Below are 25274 nucleotides of genomic sequence, written 5' to 3'. Positions count from 1 at the left end.
AGTACGGGGGCCTAAGTGACGCACGTACTGCGGCGGAGGAGAGCCTCTCGGAAGACTCGTCGGCCGCTGGGCTAAGGAGGAAGAATGTCCAGGGTTCACCCTTTTTTGTGAACGTAACTGGGAAAAGAGCGCACGTCTTCACCTCAAGGGAGGGGAAAGGTGCTACGCGCAAGCAGTACACCTGGCGAGCTGACCTGAACATACCTGTTTGTGTTACCTGATAACACACAGGATGATACTGGCTCAACCCTGGCGGTTATAGAACCTTACAAATGTGTTGCCCAGCCGCAGCTCTACAGATGTCTGCTAGACATCGTCTGTGGGACAACGCCCAAGAAGCCGCTATGCCCCTGGTAGTGAGGGCTCGCAGGCCAGCAAGGGGGGGCACATGCTGGGCATGATATGCCATAGTAATGGCATCGATGACCCATTGTTTGGAGACAGTGCTTCCTTTCCGCTGTCCATTCAAGCAGACAAGAGCTGCCTGGAGCTTCTAAAGCTCTGTGTGCGATCCAAGTAGACACGAAGAGCACACACCAGACACAGCAATGCCAAGGCTGGATCTGCCTCCTCCTGGGTTCACCACCATAGCTCAGTCAGAGTCTCAGAATGACATGAGTAAGCCGGACAGAACTCCAGGCACGGTTCGCAGACAGAGAACGCCTGCAGGTCCGTGACCAGGTCTGATGGTCAGATAGTTGAGAATGTGAACGCCCACTTCCCTTAACGGGGCAAGGGCTGCCTCTGTGACACGAGGTGACGGGACAAACCGAGGGGGAGGACCTCATACTGTATGGAAGTAAGCGTCCTTCAGGTCTACCGCCGCAAACCAACCTTGATGCCAGATGCTCGCTAAGATGCATGTGACAGGCTCTATCGCATCCTTCTGTAGGAGGGAGGTGATCTCCACACACAGAGCAACGGCGTTCTCGCCTCTCACCGTTGTGAAGTGGACGCCGCTGGACCTGGGCAGGCGCCTAGTGAACTGAATCGTGTAGCAGAGTCGGACAGTCCTGATCTGCCATTATGGGGGGTTGGGGAGTGGAGCCACACCTCCAAGCTCCACGCGAGGGGGAACAATTGTGTCAGACATACTAGCAGGCGGGGCCTCGTTATGGGGCGGAGCCTGATGTGCCACTTGTGGCTGTGCTGAGTCTAGAGACAGCAAAGCACTTACCTGGCTCCTTGTGACCGCTCCTGGAACAGCCCGGGGCTGGGAATTCTCATTGGCCTTTTCTCAAAGATCATAGATGTCTAGGCTCCCAAGAGTGACCCCTAGTGTCAACTCATCGACACAACGTTGAGTGAGTAACAGATAGGGAACTGACTCTCTCTTGCAAAATGTGTGTGCCCTGTGTATTTATACTCATTAAAGCATTGTGTCATTGCCTCTCGCATCACCTGTGTTGAAATCAGATGAGAGACAAGTTTTTTGTGTGCTGCACGTGAATAGCTATTTGAATGACTCCCATGTAGACTGTTCCAAATAGTTTTTCATGAGTCTCCATTTCAGTTCTGATGCTGCCATAGAAGATAGCTGCCAATGTACAAAAGAGATAGTGAGGCAGCTCACTAGGTTTCGGAATAGACCCATCATTCCTATGAAAGTCATAAATGCAAACTGTGTGTTTGTGTCTTACCTGACCATGACTCCAGGTCGGCTCCACCCTTCCTTTCAGACATTTCTCCAAACGGATTGGGGAACCAGAGGAAAAGTGTTTACTCTCCATGCAAAGACCACTGCCAACATTACGCAACTGGAAATTAAATTAACAAACATGGCCATCACCAACAATGAAAGGGTAGATTAAACCATTGAAATATTTTATTAATATTTACATACATTTATTTAACAAATTTGTTTATTCCAGTCAAGGTAATCTCACAAAAACCTGCAAACCTGTGATTTAATGTAAAAATTATCTTTAAGATATCTCAGCTTAATATTCAATATAAATTGTGGTGATGTCCAGCCTGACACAGCAATTTTAGCTCAACCAATGGTTTGAGTTTGGGGCAGGACTATCTGTTTGTACAACCAATGGAAGATGGGGGCAGTTGTTTGGAATATGAAACCAAGAGGAGGTTACCCCATGTGACTCTAATCTCCAATTTGGTTGCTTAGGAGACCTGACTGGAGTCACTCAGCATGCCCTGGATTCGAACTCACGACTCCAGGGAAAGTAGTCGGCGTCTTTACTCGCTGAGCTACCCAGGCCTGAATGCATCTGAATGAGTGAGATCATGCTGTGCACACTCTTACTACTTAAAGCTGAATTATGCTATTGAGCCACTAGCGTCAACAAACGGAAATCCAAAAATAATTGTATTCAAGCAGGTTTCCTCACAAACCATCCTTGTTCATGTGTTTACCATATCCATTGTGTATCATAACCATTTGTTCTAATAACACTTATTAAGCATTTGAGCATTGAATACTCAAGTTTGTTAAGTTTAGCAAGCAGACTTTTCTCCCATTCATCAATTATGCAGTTCTTCAGCTGAGCAATTGTTCAGGGTCTTTGTTGCCATATTGTGAGCTTTATACTGCACCACACTGTAACATAATTTACATGGAAAGGAGGAGGCGAGATAAGGCTTGACTATATAAATAATATTTTAATTATGAACTTAAACAAAAGACACAAACACATATGACGGAAACGATCTCTCTCTCATTGCACCACCGTCTGTCATCGGCCTTTATCCCTCTCGGAGGCTTAATTAGCCTGATAAGGGACCGGGTGTGTATAATCACAACCCGGCCCCGCCCTCCGCCCTGCCACACACACATTCTCAATTAGCGACTGCTAAGGACTGTAGACAGAACAATCTAGCACCTGCACTATCTGCTTAAGCAGCCATGCACTTGCAAACCAGGCAGTATGTGGTTTGGTGTTGTCGTGCAGGAAAACCATTCCTGAATGTCCATGATCTCTGATCCTTCAGACGTCATGTTCTTAAAAACTGTGAGTCATCTGTAACAGATCTCATGATTTGGAAATACTTCCAATGCTTTACTTCAGTAAACCTTTGTCAGTCAGCACTAGGGCTGTGACGATTCACTAATTTCACAATTCGGTTCGGTTCACGATACTGAACTTACTGTTTGGTTCTGTTCAAGATTGTTAAAACTAAGCCTGAATCAATAAAAGTTAAGATTGATATTTATAATTACTTTAAAGACATACTGTATGCAACACAGTTCATTTAAAATGTAGCAAAAAAAGTACTGTTCTTTAAAATGTGCTAAATGATCCATCAGAGATGTACTGGATAGTTCACCCAAAAATGAAAATTATCTCATTATTTATTCACTCTCGTGATATCCCAGGTGTGTATGACTTTCTTTCTTCACCAGAACACATTTTAAGTAAATTAGAGATATATCTTACCTCAGTAGGTCCTTAAAATGCAAGTGGATGGTGATCCAATTTTTGAAGCTACAAAAATCACAAACACACAGCATAAACATCATCGATCGACTCCAGCTGTTAAATTAATGTCTTCTAAAGTGACACGATCACTTTTGGTGTGAAAAAGATCAATATTTAAGTACTTTTTAACGCTAAATAATAGATTCTGGTAAGCTGTATGAGAGGGTGGAGTCTAAGTCTCTTGTGTGATGTATTCGTGTTGCCATGGATACAGACATAAATCGTTCTCCACTTGGCTGAGGCTGTAACAGACATGCCTGCTACTAAGTGAGTTATCTGCAGTTTTATTCCTCACCGCTAGGGGTGCTATGGCACCTAAATGTGCTCCTTTATTAAAGGTTGGCTAGTAGAGGAAGTTAGCATAACAGCAGCAGTAGAAAGCATGGCTTAATGGTATTTGTGCTATGTCCTGGTTGGGAAATTTTCCATTTCAAGCTCAACTTAAAAAGGACACTTTATCAGTAACTTTAACACTGCGTGTTGCAAACCAATATGGATTTAAAGCCCAGATGGAAGTAAGCTTATGGCTTTTGGCATAATTCTTCACAAATGGTTGGAATATTGATCTGATAAAGGACAGCTTCAACCTTGGACATTGTTCTATAATCTATGTACCATCAGATGAGACTCTCACACACATAAACTTTCACATTATTGAACTGTGTAACCTAATGAACAATTCCTACCCATCCATTGCATTGTTTTGTTTAATGTGATTTATTTTCTTTTTCTTGAATTTCCTATTTGGGTGTTGGTAGTTAATATGATTTAATTTGTATATATAAAAGATAGTCTTCATGGATTTGATGAGCATCTTTTCTTCTTAAACATATGTTAGGCAAACTGAACCCCCCTTTATCTAAGTTGTATAACTAGTTTGGTGTTTAGAAAATACGAGACGGTTATAAGACATCCAGGATAAGCACACAAACACCATTGTGAGTAAAGAAACAGATAAATACAGATCTAAACCAAAACAAACCAAGCTTCTACACAGTGTTCCTCTTTAATTGTAAACATTGCTGCTCTTCCGGCTGTCACTCACGTGTGTCAGCTCTCATGTATTTCAAATGCCAATGCGATTACGTCACACGCACTTACCGCTGCAGAATGGAAGCATGATTAAGAGTTAATTACATTTATAAAAAGTCATTAAATATATATATATATATATTTTCACACCAAAAGCGATTGTATCACTTTAGAAGACATTAATTTAACAGCTGGAGTTGTATGGATGACATTTATGCTGACTGTCTGTGATTTTTGGAGCTTCAAAAATCCCCCGTCCACTTGCATTTTAAGGACCTACTGAGCAAAGATATTTTTCTTTAAATGTGTTCTGGTGAAGAAAGAAAATCATGCACACCTGGGATTTCATGAGAGAGAGTAAATAATGAGAGTATTTTCATTTTTGCATGAACTATCCCTTTAATTCCCAAAAGAGGGCAATGGTGACACCAAATGGAAATGTTAGCTAATGGTTCTGCTTTGCTGAAAATATGGAATTATGTTAGATATTGTACATATGCTGCTTACACACTGTCACTGATTACACACATATAAAATATTTTAAACTAAAATGGTATTTTTTTAAATATACATCTATATATTATTTTCAAAAAATACATATTTAATGGAAGTGCATGCTTATCCAGTTAAATAATAAAATGTTTCTGACAAAATCAAAACAGATATGATACCTGACTTTAGAAGTATATACTCCCATCACATTATTATACATAATATTCAGCATTGTGTTTAGTAAATTAATATCGAGCTATCATTAAACTTCTAGAAACTTAAATTTTCTCTTGCACATTTAAAATAAATCACTCTCATGCTTCAAACAGACATTCGATCCCTCATGCAGAAAAGGCTTGTCTTCGTCCCACTCTTAGTTTTAGGTTTTAGTCTGAACTCATCATACAACACCTGTGGCTGGTAGTGTGCAATCATATTTTAGAACACAACGTCGGTTTGTTTTTTTAGTGCTCCTTGTGTGCAATGGAGCAATTTCCATGTGTATGGCTGCGTTACATAGGTTTAGGATATTTAGACATTGTTCTATGTTTTTTTTTTTTTAAGTCTCATCTCCACGTTGCACATCGTAAACATTTTTTACTTCTATGTATCATGCCACTATAAACCGTTACATCCCTAGTCAGCACCATTCACCGCTACAGATGCAAGGTAAGGCTTTACTAAGCAAAGCAGAAGCCATACATCAGCATTCTGATTGCTAAACTTAACAAACTTGACACTTGAGTGTTTTTTGTGCCCAAATGCACTGTATAAATAAAGTGTTATTAGAAGAAATGGTGATTTTACACAGTGGTAAACACTCAACTGTCCCAACTTTATTGAATCTGATTTGGAATGAGTTTATATTAAAAACACAAAATGAAAATAAATAAATTCACTAGGTAAAAAAAAAATCAAACAACATATTGTTGTAGTGCTTTCAATAAAGCACAGGATGAATAGAAGGTACTAATCACTTCTTATTGCTGTTAGTAGCTTTTTCCAAACTGTCCCAACATTTTCAGAATTGGGGATACTTGTACATTCAGATGTTTAAAAAAAGTTGTTTTGAAAATTATTTTCATGCGAAGAAAACAAATATTGGGCATGTTGGCAAAAGTTTCACCATTAGTTCAGCACCTGTGGACCTGGTGTAACTCCTGAAATAATGCACTTAATTTATATTTAGAAATAAGCAATCTTAGTGCTGGTTTGTCTGGTTATTTTTATTTTTTTAAATGTTTTGCAATTGAGGTTTGAAGTTGTCTCCGCATATTAAGGTTATTGGGATAAGAGAAAATATTTAAATGTCCAAAATAGTACACACAAATTACAAAACAGAATCACAGGAAGATTTGTATGTAAATCAGGTAGTGAAAATTACATCGCCCCATGCTGCTGCTGGAGGTTCCACGGGTGGATAGTGTTTGGGCAGGTCCCACGCCACCTCTGTCATGAACCATTTGAAGTTTTTGCAGTTCAGCCTGTTCCTCAATTCCTTCTGCACAGCTACATCACCAGCAGAGAGATGACGATACTCTGGTCTGCGCTGGTAGATATACTCTGCATACTCATCCATCCACACCTCTGCTACACGCTTTAAGTTCTACAAAAGATAATTTTGACTTTGTTTCATAAGGTGTTCATAGAGACAAACTCAGTGAAACAGAGATTGAAAGGAGGAGAAATACACTAGTTAACATCCTTTTGAGATTTTTAGATTATTGTATTGAGATTGCAATTTGAACTGGTATGTCAAACATTTAACAAACATTTCATCTCATATTGCTGCTTTTTAGATATAAAATCTAAAAGAAAAAAAGGGGTGGAAAATGAAACCGCAGCTCTCATGATAAACAAGATTATCATGTATTGAGATTGCAATTTGAACTGGTATGTCAAACATTTAACAAACATTTCATCTCATATTGCTGCTTTTTAGATATAAAATCTAAAAGAAAAAAAGGGGTGGAAAATGAAACCGCAGCTCTCATGATAAACAAGATTATCATGCCAGTAATGCCCATTGTCTACAAATTTAGTCAAGTTTTGCCCATGCCCTGCTCATTCAGAATTGTTCCTTTTCAAAAAGCTACACTTATGGTGCTGCGCTGAGTTAGCGCTTTGGGGGAACAACTTTAGGTGTGACCAGCTGTGAATATGTGTGCAACACGTCAATTAAAATTGACCGGAATTTATAGCCTCTGCCGGTGACATCATTGGATGCACCTGTAGCAGGGCTATAAATAGATGCATCACAGGGGAATCGTCAGATCTTTTGTCTTCGGATCACTCTGTTTGTATGTGCTTCATGAACCTGTCAGAAACTTTCTACTTTCCTCTGTTAGGAGTTAGAACTGTTAGGCAGTCCACAGAATCCTTTCTCTCTCTTTTCTTTAAAAAAAAATAAAAAAAATAGGAAAAGAATGACTGATAAACAAAGCAAGCGGTGTGTGTTCTCATGTTTACACTCTATGGCTGAAACGGACACACACCAGTTTTGCTTTGTGTGTTTGGGGGAAGAGCATGCTGCTCTTGCGTTGCAGCAGGGCGGGTGCATCTGTTTACAGTCAAAATGCTTCACACTCGTCTCGCTTACTTCCAAGAGCCAGCGCCCACTCTTTCATCGTGGGGCTCTCGCATAGATCTGGCTGATCCTTCTCATAAGCCTGAAGCGTGCCTCGGACGGTTCATGAGGGGGACGCTGAACCTCAGTACATTCTACGCACAATAATAAAGCGGCTGAGTAATTACTAGAGGTGGTTACTCGGGCTGTGGCCAGACTATAGTTAGACTTTCCACACGAACAAGAGACCCCCCCCCCCAAACACTCCAAACTAGAAGACAGATTTCTGTCTGTTGGCCAAAAAAAACCTCCATAACGAGTGTTCTCATTCATGGAGGAATCCTTATACTTCCCGTGTCTTCGTGCCCTTGACATTGACATATTCAACTATCGTGGGTGCTGAGGCTCGCGGGTATTCGGTGATGCCGCCGGTAGAAGAGACACTTGCGGGTTATCTCTTGCCTGGCTCTGCATCATCGCTAAGGAGACCCACTCTCCCCTCAAAGCTGTGCAGGACCACCTCCACGCTTGTGGGGAGGGCTTATCAGGCAGTGGGTCAGGCTGGTGCTGCCCTACACACTATGGCAGTGTTACAGGCGTACTAGGCTAATCTGTTGAAGTATTCGGTGATGCTGCCGGTAGAGGAGACACTTGCGGGTTATCTCTCGCCTGGCTCAGCATCATCGCTAATGAGACCCACTCTTCCCACAAAGCTGTGCAGGACCACCTCCACGCTTGTGGGGAAGGCTTATCAGGCAGCAGGTCAGGCTGGTGCTGCCCTGCACACTATGGCAGTGTTACAGGTGTACTAGGCTAATCTGTTGAAGGACCTGAGTGCGGGCACCACAGTCGACGAAGAGGCTTTCTCTGAGCTTCGTCGAGCCACGGATCTGTCTCCTTGCATGACCAAGCAGACGGCCCGCGCCATTGGCCGGTCTATGTCTGCTTTAGTCAGCACAGAGAGACACTTATGGCTTAACCTTTGGGGCATCAGAGACAAGGACAAAACTTTCCTTCTCGATGCCCCGGTTTCGCCTTCAGGCTTATTTGGTGACGCTATGAATATAGCTATCACCAGGTTCCAGGAGGCAAAAAGTCACGAGGAAGCATTCGGGCAATTCCTTCCTCGCCATACTCAGGGGGAGGGGCTGTCGGCCACCCAGCCCCGCCCCGGTCCTTCTAGACAGGAGGCTCAGAAACAGAGTGTGGTGAGTCATGCTCCCCCTCGTAAAGACTGGGGACAGGCTCGTCACCCTCAGCAGCCTCCAAAGCAAGACCTCAGGGGAGTAATTTCTAAAAAGAGAAAACCCTGAAGGTCCTGTGCCCAGCCTTGTGGGGGTAGCCCTCCTCAGGATGGGACTTCGACCCTCCCGGTACCCCCACAAAACCTCTCCATTCCTGCCGCCTCTGGTGTTTCGGGAGTTAGAGGCTTCCAGCGAAATGTTGGGTGTACCGCTGCTTCCTGCCTTAGTCCAGGACGCGGAACACTCGACATCCCCTCAACAGCAAGTTTCAAAATGAATACCCATCTCAGAGAACCTGGCAGCATGGAAAATTCTGCCAGGTATTTCTATGTGGGTCCTAAGAACTGTAGAAAATAGCTACAGAATTCAATTCGCTCGCCACCCTCCACGTTTCAATGGCGGGGTTTCTACTACCGTGAAACCGGAGCAGGCATGTCTACTGCGAAAAGAACAGCAAAATCTCTTGGTCAAAGGGGCCATAGAACATGTTCTCCTTCCAGAGAAAGAGTCAGGTTTTTACAGCAAATACATACCGGTTCCCAAGAAGGGTGGGGGGTTGCGTCTGATCTTAGATCTTTGAGGCTTGAATCGCTCAGTCAAGGCGTTCAAGTTCAAGATGATAACTATCAAGATGGTCGTGACACAATCCAACAGCACGATTGGCTGGTCTCGATCGATCTTATGGATGCATACTTTCATATAGAAATTTTGCGACAGCACAGGAAGATCCTGAGGTTTGCTTTCGGAGGCGAAGCCTTCCAATATCTGGTTCTTCCGTTCGGCCTACCCCTATCACCACGCACATTCACAATATGCATGGATACAGCACTGGCTCCTTTGCGACTACGGGGCATCCGCATTCTGAATTACATAGACAACTGGCTGATACTAGCACAGTCTCAGGAACTGGCAGTTCAGCACAGGGATATTATCTTAGCTCATCTGCTTTCTCTGGGTCTGAGACTCAATGTCAAAAAGAGAGTTCTCTCTCCCACCCAGGGAATTATCTATCTGGGAGTTATATGGAATTCGATCTCGATGCAGGCACAATTGTCTCCCGCTCGAATCATGTCCATTCAGAACACCCAGAGCAAAGTCAGGCTAGGTCAAGGTTGCACTGTTCGTCAGTATCAACGAATACTAGGTCTCATGGCGTCTGCATCCACGGTGATCCCTTTGTGCCTTCTGCACATGAGACCATTTCAGTTGTGGCTAAAAGCCAGGGGATTTCATCCAAGGGCCAGTCCCCTAAGGCAAATAAGGGTTATGCACCACGCACTTCGTTCCCTTTCTATGTGGTTCAGACCCCGGTTTCTTACCCTGGGTCCCACTCTGGGTGCGTCTTGTCGTCGCAGGTTGCTAACAACAGACGCCTCCCTGACGGACCAGGGATCGGTCTTAAGTGGTCGTCCAGCTCAAGGGGAATGGGAGGGTCATCAGCTCGATTGGCACATCAACTGTCTTGAGTTGATGGTGGTATTTCTGGCCCTGAAATACTTCCTCCAGCATTTGAGAGGCTCCCATGTCCTGTGTGGGTGGACAACACAGCAGTAGTCTCCTACATAAATCATTAAGGAGGTCTACGTTCACGTCAGCTGAATACTCTGGCATGTCGGATTCTCCTTTGGGCCCAGGGCAAACTCCTGTCACTCAGGGCAGTTTATATCCCTGGATGTCTGAATGTGGGAGCAGATTTACTGTCCAGACAGAAAATATTGACAGGGGAGTGGAATCTCCACCCTGAGGTAGTGGAACAAATCTTGGTGAGATTTTACAGGGCAGAATTGGACCTCTTCGCCTCTCAACTGACAGTGCAATGTCCCCTCTACTTCTCTCTGAGTCACCCAGCCCCTCTGGGTCTGGATGCGATGGCGCATACATGGCCCAGAATGCGTCTGTATGCATTTCCCCCAGTTTCTCTGCTCCCGGTAGTCTTGGCCAGAGTTCGCCAGCAAGGGTCCTGCCTCATACTGATAGTGCCGCGCTGGCCGAACAGGGTATGGTTCTCAGAGATAATGTCTCTCCTCAACGGCTCGCCTTGGACGATTCCGGACAGGAATCGTCCAAGGCCTTGATGGATGGAGTGCCGTTGGGGAGGCATCCTCTACTCGCTCACTTCATTCGTGGAGCTATGCGACTAAGGTCTCCTGCTAGGACCAGGACCCCTTCATGGGACTTCTCAATAGTCCTTGAGGGTCTGGTTGAGACCCCCTTCGAACCTCTAGAGTCAGCGTCTGATAAACTTTTGACTCTCAAGATGGTTTTTCTTATGACGATTACCTCTCTAAAGAGAATTGGGGACCATCAGGCTCTGTCTGTCTTGCCAGCCTGTTTAGATTTTGCCCCAAGGATGGCTAAAGTGATTTTGCACCCTCATCCTGACTACCTGCCTAAGGTGCCTTTCTTGACCTTACATCCGTTCACTCTCGAAGCCTTCTGCTCCCCTTTACAACGCTGAAGCAGGAAAGACTTGACAGACTTTGTCCAGTCCGTGCCCTTCAGACATATGTCCACCGCACTAGCCAGTGGCATAAGTCAGGGCAACTATTTATATTTGCCATGCGGGCCGCAACCGGGGGGGCGGCCGCCACCAAGCAGACTATGTCGTATTGGGTGAGGGACGCTATTGCCCTGGCCTACGAGGCGCCCGGTCAAGCTTCGCCAGTAGGTATCAGGACTGACTCTACCAGAGGGGTCGCCTCCTCTAAAGCCTTGGCTAGAGGTGTCCCTCTGCAGCATGTTTGTGATGCAGCAGGCTGGTCCTCTCTGCACACATTCATTAGATTTTACAGTTTGGATGATCATGCCACTCCGGGCTCTTATGTCCTTGAGTCAACATCACAAGCTCATGTCTGAGACCTCTCGCGCTCGTGAGCACACTACACAACTGTAAGTGGTCCGGACATCCACAGTGCGGCGGCGTGGGTATTCTCGTTCCCAAAGCGCTAACTCAGCGCAGCATCATAATTGTATCTTTTTGAAAGGGAATGTCTCAGGTTACTTGACTGTAACACTTGATCCCTGATAAAAGTGGAACGAGATGCTGCGCATCACTGCCGCATCTATTTATAGCCCTGCTACAGGTGCCTCCAATGATGTCACCGGCAGAGGCTATAAATTCCGGTCAATTTTCATTGACGTGTTGCACACATTTTCACAGCTGGTCATACCTAAAGTTGTTCTCCCAAAGCACTAACTCAGTGCAGCATCTCGTTCCGCTTTTATCATTGAACAAGGGTTACAGTCAAGTAACCAGAGTCATTTTCATAATAAGAAATTAGTAAAAAGGAGTCCAGTTCTCGTTGCTTTCACATTGTATTTGAGCTTGAAATTTGACTTGCATTTCTTTTTGGTCCATGCAATGTACTTGAATGCAGAACATTCAGACATATATGTATATTTATTATTTAATTAAATCACCATGTAAATGTGTTTTTCCTGTTAGACATAACATTTAAATAAAAAATTATCCTCATGCATCAAGTTGGTCAACTTTTACTATAGGCCTTAATTTAATGTACATGTATGCATGCACAATGGCTTCCATACTTAAAGTATCTCTGGGTAAATTGGTGGCAGGAACTGGTATGCAGCCATTTATGTTGGGATTACATTACAGCTAGGTGGTATGGCAGTATACAGTATACCGTCTGTTAGAAATGTTATTCCATGTCAAATCAACTAGTAGATGGGACTAGTAGTATCGGAGTGGTGGTGGTGGTGGTGGTATAGTGGGCTAAAGCACTGAACTGCTAAGCAGCAGGTTGTTGGTTCAAACCCCACCTTGAGCAAGGCACTTGCTAGACTGACAGAATTTGGTATGTGTCATGCTCCTGACTATACAGTACCAAAAGGATTTTTGGAGTTACAGACACTCCAACTTTAGAAAAAGAACATACAAAATATTTAAGATACATTCTCTTAAAGCAAATCTAAATATCTTATATGTTGCTTCTCAAGTAAATGTATCTTGTTTTAAGTATTTTAGACCATTATAAATGGAAAACAAGACAAAAACACTAGATAATTGAATGATTGATTTTTTTTTTACAGTGAATTTCTTTACTGAATTAAACTTAATAAAAAGTATTTTCCCCCCTTTAATTCAGTGAATGTCATTTAGAGGTATTGTTTTACAAATATTATAAAGAAATACACTTGTGAGCCACATGACTTTTTAGCACAATATTATTTTGTTTTTTCTTACAAATGCATCAATGCAGATTTTTCACAAATGGGCTGTGCGATCCTCTTTCAAATCAGAAGATAGCATAGTGCTGCCAAAAACGTATTAAATTACTCCCAGCTGAAATTGAGAAATTGGCAGACAGAATTTGCATGTCCCGCCCCCGGACATACAGGTATAAAGGGAAGCAGGCATGTGTCTGTCAGTCAGGTTTTTGCACTGAGGATCCCAGAATAAGGTACGGCCGTTTACATTGGTAGGTCTAGTGTCATGGCATAAGGACACAAAGTCTCGTTCCCTCCCTCAGGGAACAGAGGTTACAACAGTAACCGTGACGTTCCCCTTCTGTCACTCACTCGACATTGTGTCGAATGAAGTGACACAAGGGGTCTCATTCAAAAGTGCCATGCACTAGACAGTGTTACGTGAACTGCTGACACAGGTGCAAGCAGGCTGCTGCGTGCTAGAAGCAACTGTATCGGCTGCACGTAACCCTCCCCAACGCCCCCAGAAAAGGTGTCATATACAGACCTTAGGTTCCCAGCACCCCTGAGGGGGGAACAGGTGTTACCATTAGCATGGGAGCAAACCCGGCAGCCGCTGCCTTTTCTCTCTCTATGTCTCTTGCATAGAGTGTGATGTGGCTGTGCTATGAAATGCATTGGGGAAGGCGGTCTTTCCCAATCCTATTCTTTCAGGGGGAAAGACCCTGCGGAGGCCACACCTGCCACACCATCCACTAGGGGGAGGTGACATGTGGCAAATATATCACGTGGGTTGTGAAGCCGCACATGGGAATAGCATGGTGGTAGGTCCTGCCTGATGTGAGAGGAGCTCTACAAACATTGTGACCGGGGGCAGTGGGACTGCTGGAGCCCTACCCCAGTACAGAACACTTGTGGCTCATAGTGGGTCTGGTAGAAAATTGCTCTGGTGAATTCGCAAGCCAGAAGGCTAGGGAGGAAGAACATCCAGGAAGCAAAGCTTAGTGGCTAACCTGGGAAAGAAAGCACACTGGATCAACTTGGTGTATGGTGCTGGGTGTAAGCGGAACACCTGGTCATTTGGTCTCATATGTGCGAGTACTCTGTCCTCATCTCTGCAGCCCATCTATATTGCTTCTCACTGTATTTTCACATTACGGTCTACTGTAGTTGAAATAACCGTTTCTGCAGCTCTACTATGCGGTGCCCCATGTCACGGGCCGGGGGAGGGAGGCACCACGTGCAGAGCACGTAATGGCTTTAATCAAGCATGTGCAGTGTTAGAGAAATATATTAAAAGATACAGTATATCTTTGAAAGATCAGTGCTATCTACGCCCCGGAGCACTTGCAGTGTACACAGATCTATTGTTTTGTCGTACTGCTAACCTAAAGTGTAGAAACGGTGACATGGGACAACCGTTGTTATGATGTCTCGCGGTCCGGATGGAACAAATCCATGGTCCACTAATTGGTCACTGCTTGCATAGATATTGTGATGTTTATTGAAACTTCAGTATATTAATTTTTACCTCTGAAAACGTCAACTGCTAGCATTAAATCTTTTACCTCCATTGTGAATAAAACCACATTGCCTTTCTGCACTTGACTAAACGGGCTAGCCAGCAAGCGACATGAAGAATGTCAACTCCAGTAACGATGATTCTCGTCTGTTATCACATGTTAATACATAACATTCTGTTTTGAGCTGTTTAGTTCATAATTTTTTATATATTTAAAGTTTCAGTTCAAAAGAAATGCTGCAAGAATCTCCCTAGCATGTTGATGTTGAGTTAAAAAAATAATATTGAAATGTTCTGTTTTGCATTATTTCATTAAACACATCCATAGGTATTTAAAGTACGTTTTGTGTTGGAGTTTGTGCTAGTGTAAATTTGGACACTACATTTGTATTTTTACTGCAAATATATATCGGCCCCAAATATCAGTTATCGGTCTCCTTGATTACTAATAATCGTTATTGGTATTGGCCCTTCAACGCGCACGTGGGAAATGACAGAGACACCTGGAGAGGCGTGATTGGGAGAAACGGCCTCCCTGATCTGAACCCGAGTGGATGTTTGTTGTTAGACTTCTGTACTAGTCATGGATTATCTATAACAAACACCATGTTCGAACATAACTGGAGCACCCTAGGCCAAAGGTCGATGATCGATTTTGTAATTGTGTCATAGGATATGAGGCCATATGGACACTCGGGTGAAGAGAGGGGCTGAGCTGTCAACCGATCACCATCTGGTGGTGAGTTGGGTCAGGGGGTGGAGAAAGACTCTGGACAGACTTGGGAAGCCCAAGCGAGCAGTGTGGGTGAACTGGGAACGTTTGGAGGAGGCCCCTGCCCGCAAGATCTTCAACTAACACCTCCGGCGGAGCTTTTCAGGCATCCTTGCGGAGGTTGGGGACATTGAACCGGAGTGGGCAATACTCAAAGCTACCATTGCCGAAGCCACGGTGGAGAGCTGCGGCCTCAAGGTCTCAGGTGACACAAGGGGCGGTAACCCTTGAACACCATGGTGGTTAGGGAAGCCGTCCGACTGAAGAAAGAGGCCTTCCGGGATATGTTGTTCCGGAGGTCTCCGGAGGCATTTGCAAGGTACCGACAGGCCCGAAGGGCTGCGGCCTCTACCATGAGGGAGGCAAAGCAAAGGGTGTGGGAAAAGTGCTTCTGGAAAACCATCCGTCACCTTAGGAGGGGCAAACGGGGAACCATCCAAGCTGTATACAGCAAAGATGGGACGCTGTTGACCTCAACCGAGGAGGTTATTAGGCGGTGTAACAATACTTTGAAGAACCCCGTAAATCCCAACATGCTTTCTATGCTAGAGGCTGAGGTAGTCAAACAACTCCGCAGTGGCAAATCCCCGGGGATTGATGAGATCCGACCAGAAATGCTGAAAGCTTTAGATATGGAGGGGGTGTCATGGATGACACGCCTCTTCAACATTGCGTTGAAGTCTGGGATGGTGCCCAAGGAGTGGCAGAATGGGGTGGTATTTCCCCTCTTCAAAAAGGGAGACCAGAGAGTGTGTGCCAACTGCAGGGGTATCACAATTCTCAGCCTCCCTGGTAAAGTTTACTCCAAGGTGCTGGAGAGGAGGATTCGGCCGATTGTCGAACCTCGGATTGAAGAGGAACAATGCGGGTTCCATCCTGGCCATGGAACAACGGACCAGATCTTTACTCTCGCAAGGATCCAGGGGGGAGCCTGGGAGTATGTCCATCCAGTCTACATGTGTTTTGTGGATCTGGAGAAGGCGTAAGACCGGGTCCCCCAGGAGATACTGTGGGAGTACGGGGTGGGGGGGGTCCCTTCTTAGGGCGATCCAATCCCTGTATGTCCAAAGCGAGAGCTGTGTCTTGGTCCTCGGCACGAAGTTGAGTTCGTTCCATGTGGGGTTGGTCTCTGCCAGGGCTGCGCTTTGTCACCAATCCTGTTTGTGATATTCATGGACAAGATATCAAGGCGTAGTCAGGGTGGAGAAGGGGTGTGGTTTGGTGGGCTGGGGATCTCATCACTGCTTTTTGCAGATGATGTGGTCTTCGTGTCATCATCGGTCCGCTTGGCAGTCGAGTGTGAAGCGGCTGGGATGAGGATTAGCATCTCTAAATCTGAGGCCATGGTTCTCAGCAGGAAACCGATGGAGTGCGTACTCCGGGTAGGGAAGGAGGTATTGCCCCAAGTGAAGGAGTTCAAGTACCTTGGGATCTTGTTCACGAGTGAGGGGACAATGGAGGGGGAGGTTGGCCGGAGAATCGGGGCAGCAGGAGCAGTATTGCACTCGCTCTATTGCACCGCTGTCACGAAAAGAGAGGCAAAGCTCTCGACCTACCGGTCAATTTTCATTCCTACCCTCACCTATGGTCATGAAGGCTGGGTTATGACCGAAAGAACTACGTTACGAATACAAGCGGCCGAAATGGGTTTCCTCAGAAGGGTGGCGGGCTTCTCCCTTAGAGATAGGGTGAGGAGCTCAGTCATCCATGAGGAGCTCGGAATAGAGCCGCTGGTCCTTTGCGTCGAAAGAAGCCAGTTGAGGTGGTTTGGGCATCTGGTAAGGATGCCCCCTGTATGCCTCCCTAGGGAGGTATTTCAGGCACATCCAGTTGGGAGGTGGTGGCGTAGTGGGCTAAAGCACATAACTGTTAATCAAAAGGTCACTGGTTCGATCCCCACAGCCACAACCATTGGCAGCCATACATGCCCACGCCATGACACTACCACCACCATGCTTCACTGATGAGGTGGTATGCTTTGGATCATTTTGCTTTCCTTCTCCATACTCTTCTCTTCCCATCACTCTGGTACAAGTTGATCTTTGTCTCATCTGTCCATAGGATGTTGTTCCAGAACTGTAAAGGCTTTTTTAGATGTTGTTTGGCAAACTCTAATCTGGCCTTCCTGTTTTTGAGGCTCACCAATGGTTTACATCTTGTGGTGAACCCTCTGTATTCACTCTGGTGAAGTCTTCTCTTGATTGTTGACTTTGACACACATACACCTACCTCCTGGAGAGTGTTCTTGATCTGGTTAACGGTTGTGAAGGGTGTTTTCTTCACCAGGGAAAGAATTCTTCGGTCATCCACCACAGTTGTTTTCCGTGGTCTTCCGGGTCTTTTGGTGTTGCTGAGCTCACCGGTGCGTTCTTTCTTTTAAGAATGTTCCAAACAGTTGATCTGGCCACACCTAATGTTTTTGCTATCTCTCTGATGGGTTTGTTTTGATTTTTCAGCCTAATGATGGCTTGCTTCACTGATAGTGACAGCTCTTTGGATCTCATATTGAGAGTTGACAGCAATAGATTCCAAATGCAAATAGCACACTTGAAATGAACTCTGGACCTTTTATCTGCTCCTTGTAAATGGGATAATGAAGGAATAACACACACCTGGCCATGGAACAGCTGAGCAGCCAATTGTCCCATTACTTTTGGTCCCTTAAAAAGCGGGAGGCACATATACAAACTGTTGTAATTCCTACACAGTTCACCTGATTTGGATGTAAATACCCTCAAATTAAAGCTGAAAGTCTGCAGTTAAAGCACATCTTGGTCGTTTCATTTCAAATCCATTGTGGTGGTGTATAGAGCCAAAAAGATTAGAATTGTGTTGATGTCCCAATTTGTATGGACCTGACTGTATACATAAATTAGTGGTAGAAGTCAGAAGTTTACATACACCTTAGCAAAATATATTTAAACTCAGTTTCTCACAATTCCTGGCACTTAATCATAGAAAACATTCCCTGTGTCAGTTAGGAACACTACTTTATTTTAAGAATGTGAAATGTCAGAATAATAGTAGAGAGAATTATTTATTTCAGATTGTATTTCTTTCATCCCATTCCCAGTGGGTCAGAAGTTTACATACACTTTGTTACTATTTGGTAGCATTGCCTTTAAATTGTTAAGCCTTCCACAAGCTTTTCACAATAAGTTGCTGGGATTTTGGCCCATTCCTCCAGACAGAACTGGTGTAACTGGTGAGTCAGGTTTGTAGGCCTCCTTTCACAAACACTTTTCAGTTCTACCCACACATTTTCTGTCGGATTGAGGTCAGGGCTTTGTGATGGCCACTCCATTACATTGACATTGTTGTCCTTAAGCCATTTTGCCACAACTTTGGAGGTATGCCTGGGGTCAATGTCCATTTGGAAGTGCCATTTGCGACTGAAATTTTACTTCCTGTCTGATGTCTTGAGACGTTGCTTCAATATATCCACATAATTTCCTTCCTTATGATGCCATCTATTTTGTGAAGTGCACCAGTCCCTCCTATAACAAAGCACCCCCACAACATGATGGGGCCACTCCCATGCTTCACGGTTGGCATGGTGTTTTTCGGCTTGCAAGCCTCACCCTTTTTCCTCCAAACATAACAATGGTCATTATGGCCAAAGAGATCGAATTTTGTTTCATTAGACCAGAGGACATTTCTCAAGATCTTTGTTCCCATGTGCACTTGCAAACTTTAGTCTGGCTTTTTTATGGTGGTTTTGGAGCAGTGGCTTCTTTTTTGCTGAGCAGCCTTTCGTGTTATACTGATATAGGACTCGTTTTACTGTGGATATAGATACTTGCCAACCTGTTTCCTCCAGCATCTTCACAGGTCCTTTGCTGTTGTTCTGGGATTGATTTGCAGTTTTTGCACCAAACATATTCATCTCTAGGAGACAGAATGCATCTGCTTCATGAGCGGCATGATGTCTGCGTGGTCTTATGGTGTTTATACTTGCATACTATACATACATACAGATAAATGTCATACCTTCAGTTATTTGGAAATTGGTCCCAAGGATGAACCAGACTTTTGGAGGTCAACAATTTTTTTTCTGAGGCCATGGCTGATTTCTTTTTTTTTCCCATGATGTCAAGGAAAGAGGCACTGAGTCTGAAGGTAGGCCTTAAAATACATACACAGGTACACCTCCAAAACACTACACCTCCTATCAGAAGATAATTGGCTAATTTAATTTTGCAAGCTGCTTAATGGGACAGTTAATTAGTGTATGTAAACATCTGACCCACTGGAATTTTGATCTAGTAAATTAAAAGTGAAACTATCTGTCTGTAAACAATTGATGGAAAAATTACATGTGTCATGCACAAAGTAGATGTCCTAAACGACTTGCCAAAACTATAGTTTGTTAATAATAAATCTGTGGAGTGGTTAAAAAATGAGTTTTAATGACTTCAACCTAAGTGATTCAAATGTAAGTTGTTTTGGATTATAAGTCATAGGACCTTTCAGATGATGAAAAAAACTGTGATTTACTGTATATTCCAGAAAATACAGTATTTGTTTGTTTAGTTTTAGCATTAAATTAGCTCGATTGTTGTAAGTTCTGTGGTATTAGGAAAATCATTAAGACTATTGGTTTTGTACACACAACCTCTAAAAAGCTCCTTATCTCTATTTACAAGCATAGATAAGGAGATAAGTTGTCTTATTTTACTTGAGAGTAAATCAAGCACACTATTGGCAAAGCAAAAGGCATTTACACAAAATGCTCCTTACCTTGATAGATTTAAGTGAACTGGAGGGATCATAAAAAAAATACAAAAAAATCAGTATATTTTAGTAATTTTTTTTCCTAAAATGTTCGTTTAATAAATGTAATGGAGTAAATGCAACCTGTTACTACCCACCACTGAATTACTAAATTCAGCACTAAACTACCGTGCAAGTCAAGGGGTCAGCTCAAAGGCATGGAGCGATCTATTGTGTTTCAGGTTGACATTGGTCCTCTCCATAGGGTTTAGCTCCCTCTTCCAACGGCCGAAGATTGTTAAGTGTGCTCAACCTGGCCAGGAGGAACATTCCCTCTGGGCCTAGGCTCACACGCATCATCCCTATTAGCGCAGTTAATGCACACTGGCCTCACAGGCAGTTCTGGGCTTACAGCGGCTTCTGGAGAGACCACAGACTGTCTTTGCCTCCCTTTTGCCTGATCCATTTGGCGAGTAATAATAGATTGCATGGGTGATTTGGCCATAGCAATGTCCGGCAATCAGTACCTGCTGATGGTAATGTGTACATCTATGCTTCCCAGAGGCAATCCTTGAGGTTAATAATGAGGTAGTAATAACGCAATAATGAGGTAAATTTCTGTGACAGTCACTCATCAATCTTTTTTTAATCAATTGGACCTCTGAGGGTTGTTCAGACAGATAAAAAACTGAAACGCTCCTGATTAACTTCTCATTTATAGATCTGTTGTATAAAAGCTAATTCATGAGAAACATAATCTATGAAGTATTTTTCATATTGCCCACCCCTAGATCCTATTAATGAATTACATTATATTAATTGTCTATTTTATTATCATAATTGTCACAGTGTGTTTAGAGAAATGGCTATTATCAGAAACCTTTAACAAATTTGACACTCAAACTCACTCTAGCGAGACTCACTCCACCCGGTACTTTGTAGGGAACGTATTTCCTGTATATGTGGCCCACTCTTGAGCACGGGATGTCCTCCATACGGCCACCACACATCCATACCTGAGAAAATGAGTAAACAAAATTTCCAAAATGTTAACAAAAATACAAGGAATCATTCACACAGGACACATTCTTGCTTTCTGAATAGAAAAATGGAATACAAAGAAATGGAACAGAACACAAGGGTCTTGATGCATGTTTTTAATCTTGACACAGTCTTAAAAATTCAATGTGAGAAGCTAAAGCAAGATGTGATACAATGGTCAAATATGTTCATCTAGCACAGGGGTTCTCAACCTTTTGCAAGCTGGGCCCCCCCAAAGTTGGTTCATTGCAGTTGGGGCCCCAGTGCTCCCCCCCCCCGCCCCGCCCCATGCTTTATTGTTGTTGTTATTATTATTATTATTATTATTATTATTATTATTATAATTGGCAGTAGCACCAGACTTCTAATGTGAGCTTGCAGGCATTATTATTATTATTATTATTATGAGTAGTAGTAGACCTATCATCATTACTAGGCTATTGCTATATAATTATATGAGGTTACATGCTTTATTGTTGTTATTATTATTATTATTATTATTATTATCATCATCATCATCAGTAGGCCTATTATCATTACTAGGCTATTGCTATAATTGGGAATTGGCACCAGACCTCTGATATTAATTTATGCTTTATTATTGTTATTATTACTAGGCCTAATAGTAGGCATCATCTGCATTTTTTACAGAAGCTTGCTGGTAGGTGATGTTAATGTGAGACCTGAGCCTGCTTTGCCTTGCAAAGATCCTCAATTCTTGGCTCGATGTTTGATAAACATAGCCTCAAATCATCCTCGATTTGTGCACGATTGCGGTATTTCGTTTTGAGTGCAGTCATTTTTGAGAATCCTGCCTCACACAAATATGTCGACGCGAAAGGAAGGAGAATCTTCAAGGCGACGTCACAGAGTTCAGGGTATTCCTGCATCAATGCTGCCCAGAATGACAAAAGAGGGCAGGAGCTAAAGAGTTCCTTCAGTCTACTGTCACACTTCAGCTCAATAAGCAATTGATAGCTCATTTGCTGTGCACACAAACGGATCTCGAACCCACGCAAAAGAGCGATAATCCTCTTTAAAGTACGTCGCAAATTGTTTTCTCATTGTTGACAGGTGCTCAGACGCTGATTGAAATAGGGAGTAGAAATCTTGTGACGTGCCTGCATCAGTGATAAAGTCTGCAAGGCTGGGGAACATGTCGCATGCCAGAGGTCTAGTTTTTGTGTGAAGGCGTGCACTTTGTCTGCAAGGAGCAAAATATGAGTTTTGCGGCCTTACAAAGACAGGTTGAAATCAAACAAATGAGCGCCGTTTTCTAAAGTCTATGAGCGCAGCACACACAAATAAACTAAATTGACATACTGCAGTTAAATTTCAAAATGTGGTGTTTTTATATTTATAACATTTGAATACAGTTCAGCAACATACATCACACGACCTGACGACCAAGAGAGCTGACAATTGACCATCACTTATTTTACCATCACCTCACGATTGAAAATGTGACACTGATTTCATATGACAGTTCAACAAACAAGTTAATAATATTAAGTCACTTACATTTTATACGAAATTATGACTGTTTTGGTCTATTTTAGCAGCGAAAATAGATCTGATGAATCCAAACAAAGATCACAGCATAGCCATAGCGCATCTCACAGCAATACTCAATCGTGTTTTGAATGATTCAGTGTTGTGAACGAATCGGTTGAGTCAAAGATTCAATGACCCATTCACAAACATCAGTCTCATTCTTGATGAATCGGCCGTTTGAACGAATCGTTTGAATGAACGACTCAATGACTCGCTTAATGAAATTTGTTCAAAACTTTTTTTTTTTAAATCAGTCCAAACACATTTAAATTTTTATTCAGGAGTTATGTATATACAAAACTATAACTTTTTATGACAGTAGTTTAGTGATAAAAAAAAAGTGCCCAAAAATTTTTTTTTTCCAGTTTTTTCCCCTTCCATCGTAGCCTACTCGCACCCCCCCCCCCCCTCCCGGGAGAGTGTCTGCGCCCCCCGCCCCACCGGTTGAGAACCACTGATCTAGCACATGTAAACATACGCAAGAACGTTTTGTTTGTGAATTATCCCCAACACTCAAACATATTTACTGTTATAATCTGCCACTTCACACATACTCCAAATAATCCAAATATGGTTGCTAGGGTGCTCTAAATGGTTGCTAGGGAGTGGCTAAGTCGTTTCCATGATGATACCTGAAGACTGATTGCTCACCCTATTCAAACAAGCCAACCCTCATGTCTGTAGGACATTCTGATCAAGAGATATCCATCTAAGCCATTTTGAATGGCAGTCAATGGGTTTTGGTTGCTAGGGTGCACTAATTGGTTGCTAGGTTGTATGCAGTTGCTAGGGTGTTAAAGTGATGGAGTGAAAGAAAGAATAAAAAGAATGATGGGAAGATAGAAAAGAGAGAGATGGAGTGATAGGAAGTAGATTGAATCCTCTAAAGGAGTAATTACAGGAAAACGTTTCACACCTTCAATGGGAGTCAATGTAAATTAATTCCTGTTCAGAAGTCCAATACAGGAATACTGGAAGTACGATAAGTTATAAAAGATATAGCAATCAGAGTCAGAAAAGTCTGAAGGTCTGTGGTGAGTTTGATGCATGCAGCTTAAAAGCTCTAGGAGGAGTTAGAGTCAGAAATGTTTGTCTCATAATAATAATAATAACAATGTTTAAATAGAATATCAGTAGGTTGGCTTTTTCAAGCCAACCTAATGAGTTTAACCCTCTGGGGTCTGAGGGTGTTTTGGGCCCTGGAGAAGTTTTGACATGCCTTGACTTTTGTGCTTTTTTCAGTTGCTTAAAAACATATTAATGGCTATAGTCTGATAACACTTTATTCAGCACAAACTGGGCTACAATAATATGTGAGCAACATGTGTGTACAGGTTTGTATTTTTAGAAAATAATGTTTATGCGTGGTTTTTGAAAAAACAAAAATTTTAAGTAATTGAAATAAGGCCATATAATACATACTAAACATTTGTCAACATGTCTTTTGAGAACTGGATCTTGTAGCCTAGAGTTTTTTTGATTCAAAATGATGTGAAAACCATCCTGATCACTCATTCATACAAAACAATATACTAATTGAACTTTTGTAAGACAATTTTAGTGTTGAAAGTTCATATGCGAGGAGGCATGAACTATCATGAATATTGAGATGATTTATACCTGAGGAGATAAAAGACCCCTCCCCTGGGCCTATCAATGAGGAATGTGACAGAAAGAGAATGAATGTGAGGAGACTTAATGATCAAAATCAAGTTTTAAGTTAAAAGACGTAATATTACTATATATTTTCTTTACATAAAGACTTTACTTAATTGTAAACCTACACTACCATATAAAAGTTTTAGAAGAAGTCTCTTTTGCTCACCAAGACTGCATTTATTTGATCCAAAATACAGTAAAAACATTGTGTGAACTCATTTTACAGTTTAAAAGAACAGTTTTCTATTTGAATATATTGTAAAATGCAATTTGTGATCAAAGCTGAATTTTAAGCATAATTACTGCAGTGTTCAGTGCCACATGATCCTTCAGAAATCATTATAAGATGGTAATTTTCTAATATGGGCATATTTAAAGTGCATTTTACACCTAAACACATATTTGCAAGCACAAGCTTTGTTGATGACAATGAGGCAGCATAAACACTAGTTAAAATATAATCTAAACATTCATATTATTTTTTATATCATATTACATATCATATTTATATCATACAGCATACAATTTAAATACCTGCTTTAGCTGAAACAGCATTTAGATGTAACTAAAACTTGCTTATTAGGACATATTTCAAATGTCAATACTCTGAATCCTGGTTAGCAAGTCTGGAAACAGTTCCACTAGAAAATATGTACATGTTTATATAAAATAGCATGTCAACTAATGAAAACTAAATGACTTACTCGTCTGAAATTGTATCCTCTGCTAGATCAAGTCTCTCTTCAAAATACAAACGTTCATCGGAGTCCCGCTCTTCTTCTGAGGAAAATGTTAACTCTTCCTTACTATCCAGGAGTTTCCTCACCTGTGTATTGTTACAAATGCGCAATAAAGTGAATAAATTGTGTTTACATCAAACCTCACTGTCGGGGGCGTGTACCATTTGCCTTGATCACTTCAGCACATTAGCGTATGAATGGCGTGCTCTGCTGGTGGGTGTGATCACATTAGCTATAATGAGCTGAGCCTGTAAAAAAATGTACATCGCTTTGTTTCATACAGATTACATTGCAGGAGAATATTTGTTTTAAATTTGAATTGTTTAATTTAA

General features: G+C 42.6%; 1 protein-coding gene across 1 annotated transcript in view; it reads right to left on the bottom strand.

Annotated features, from left to right (window-relative positions):
* Positions 1-25274, bottom strand: part of LOC127625474 (polypeptide N-acetylgalactosaminyltransferase 10-like) — a 213421-nt gene that overhangs the window by 18737 nt on the left and 169410 nt on the right. Inside the window, exons 8-10 of the mRNA XM_052100778.1 lie at positions 20857-20964; positions 6346-6567; positions 1641-1757 (exon numbers count right to left, since the gene is read on the bottom strand). Of these exons, the coding sequence (XP_051956738.1) occupies positions 1641-1757; positions 6346-6567; positions 20857-20964 (447 nt within the window). The remainder of the gene's footprint in view (positions 1-1640; positions 1758-6345; positions 6568-20856; positions 20965-25274) is intronic.

This window comes from Xyrauchen texanus, chromosome 31 (assembly GCF_025860055.1).
Source record: "Xyrauchen texanus isolate HMW12.3.18 chromosome 31, RBS_HiC_50CHRs, whole genome shotgun sequence".
Classification (NCBI taxonomy): Eukaryota; Metazoa; Chordata; class Actinopteri; order Cypriniformes; family Catostomidae; genus Xyrauchen; species Xyrauchen texanus.
Note: the sequence above shows the minus strand (reverse complement) of the source record. Positions and strands in the feature narration are given on the sequence as shown.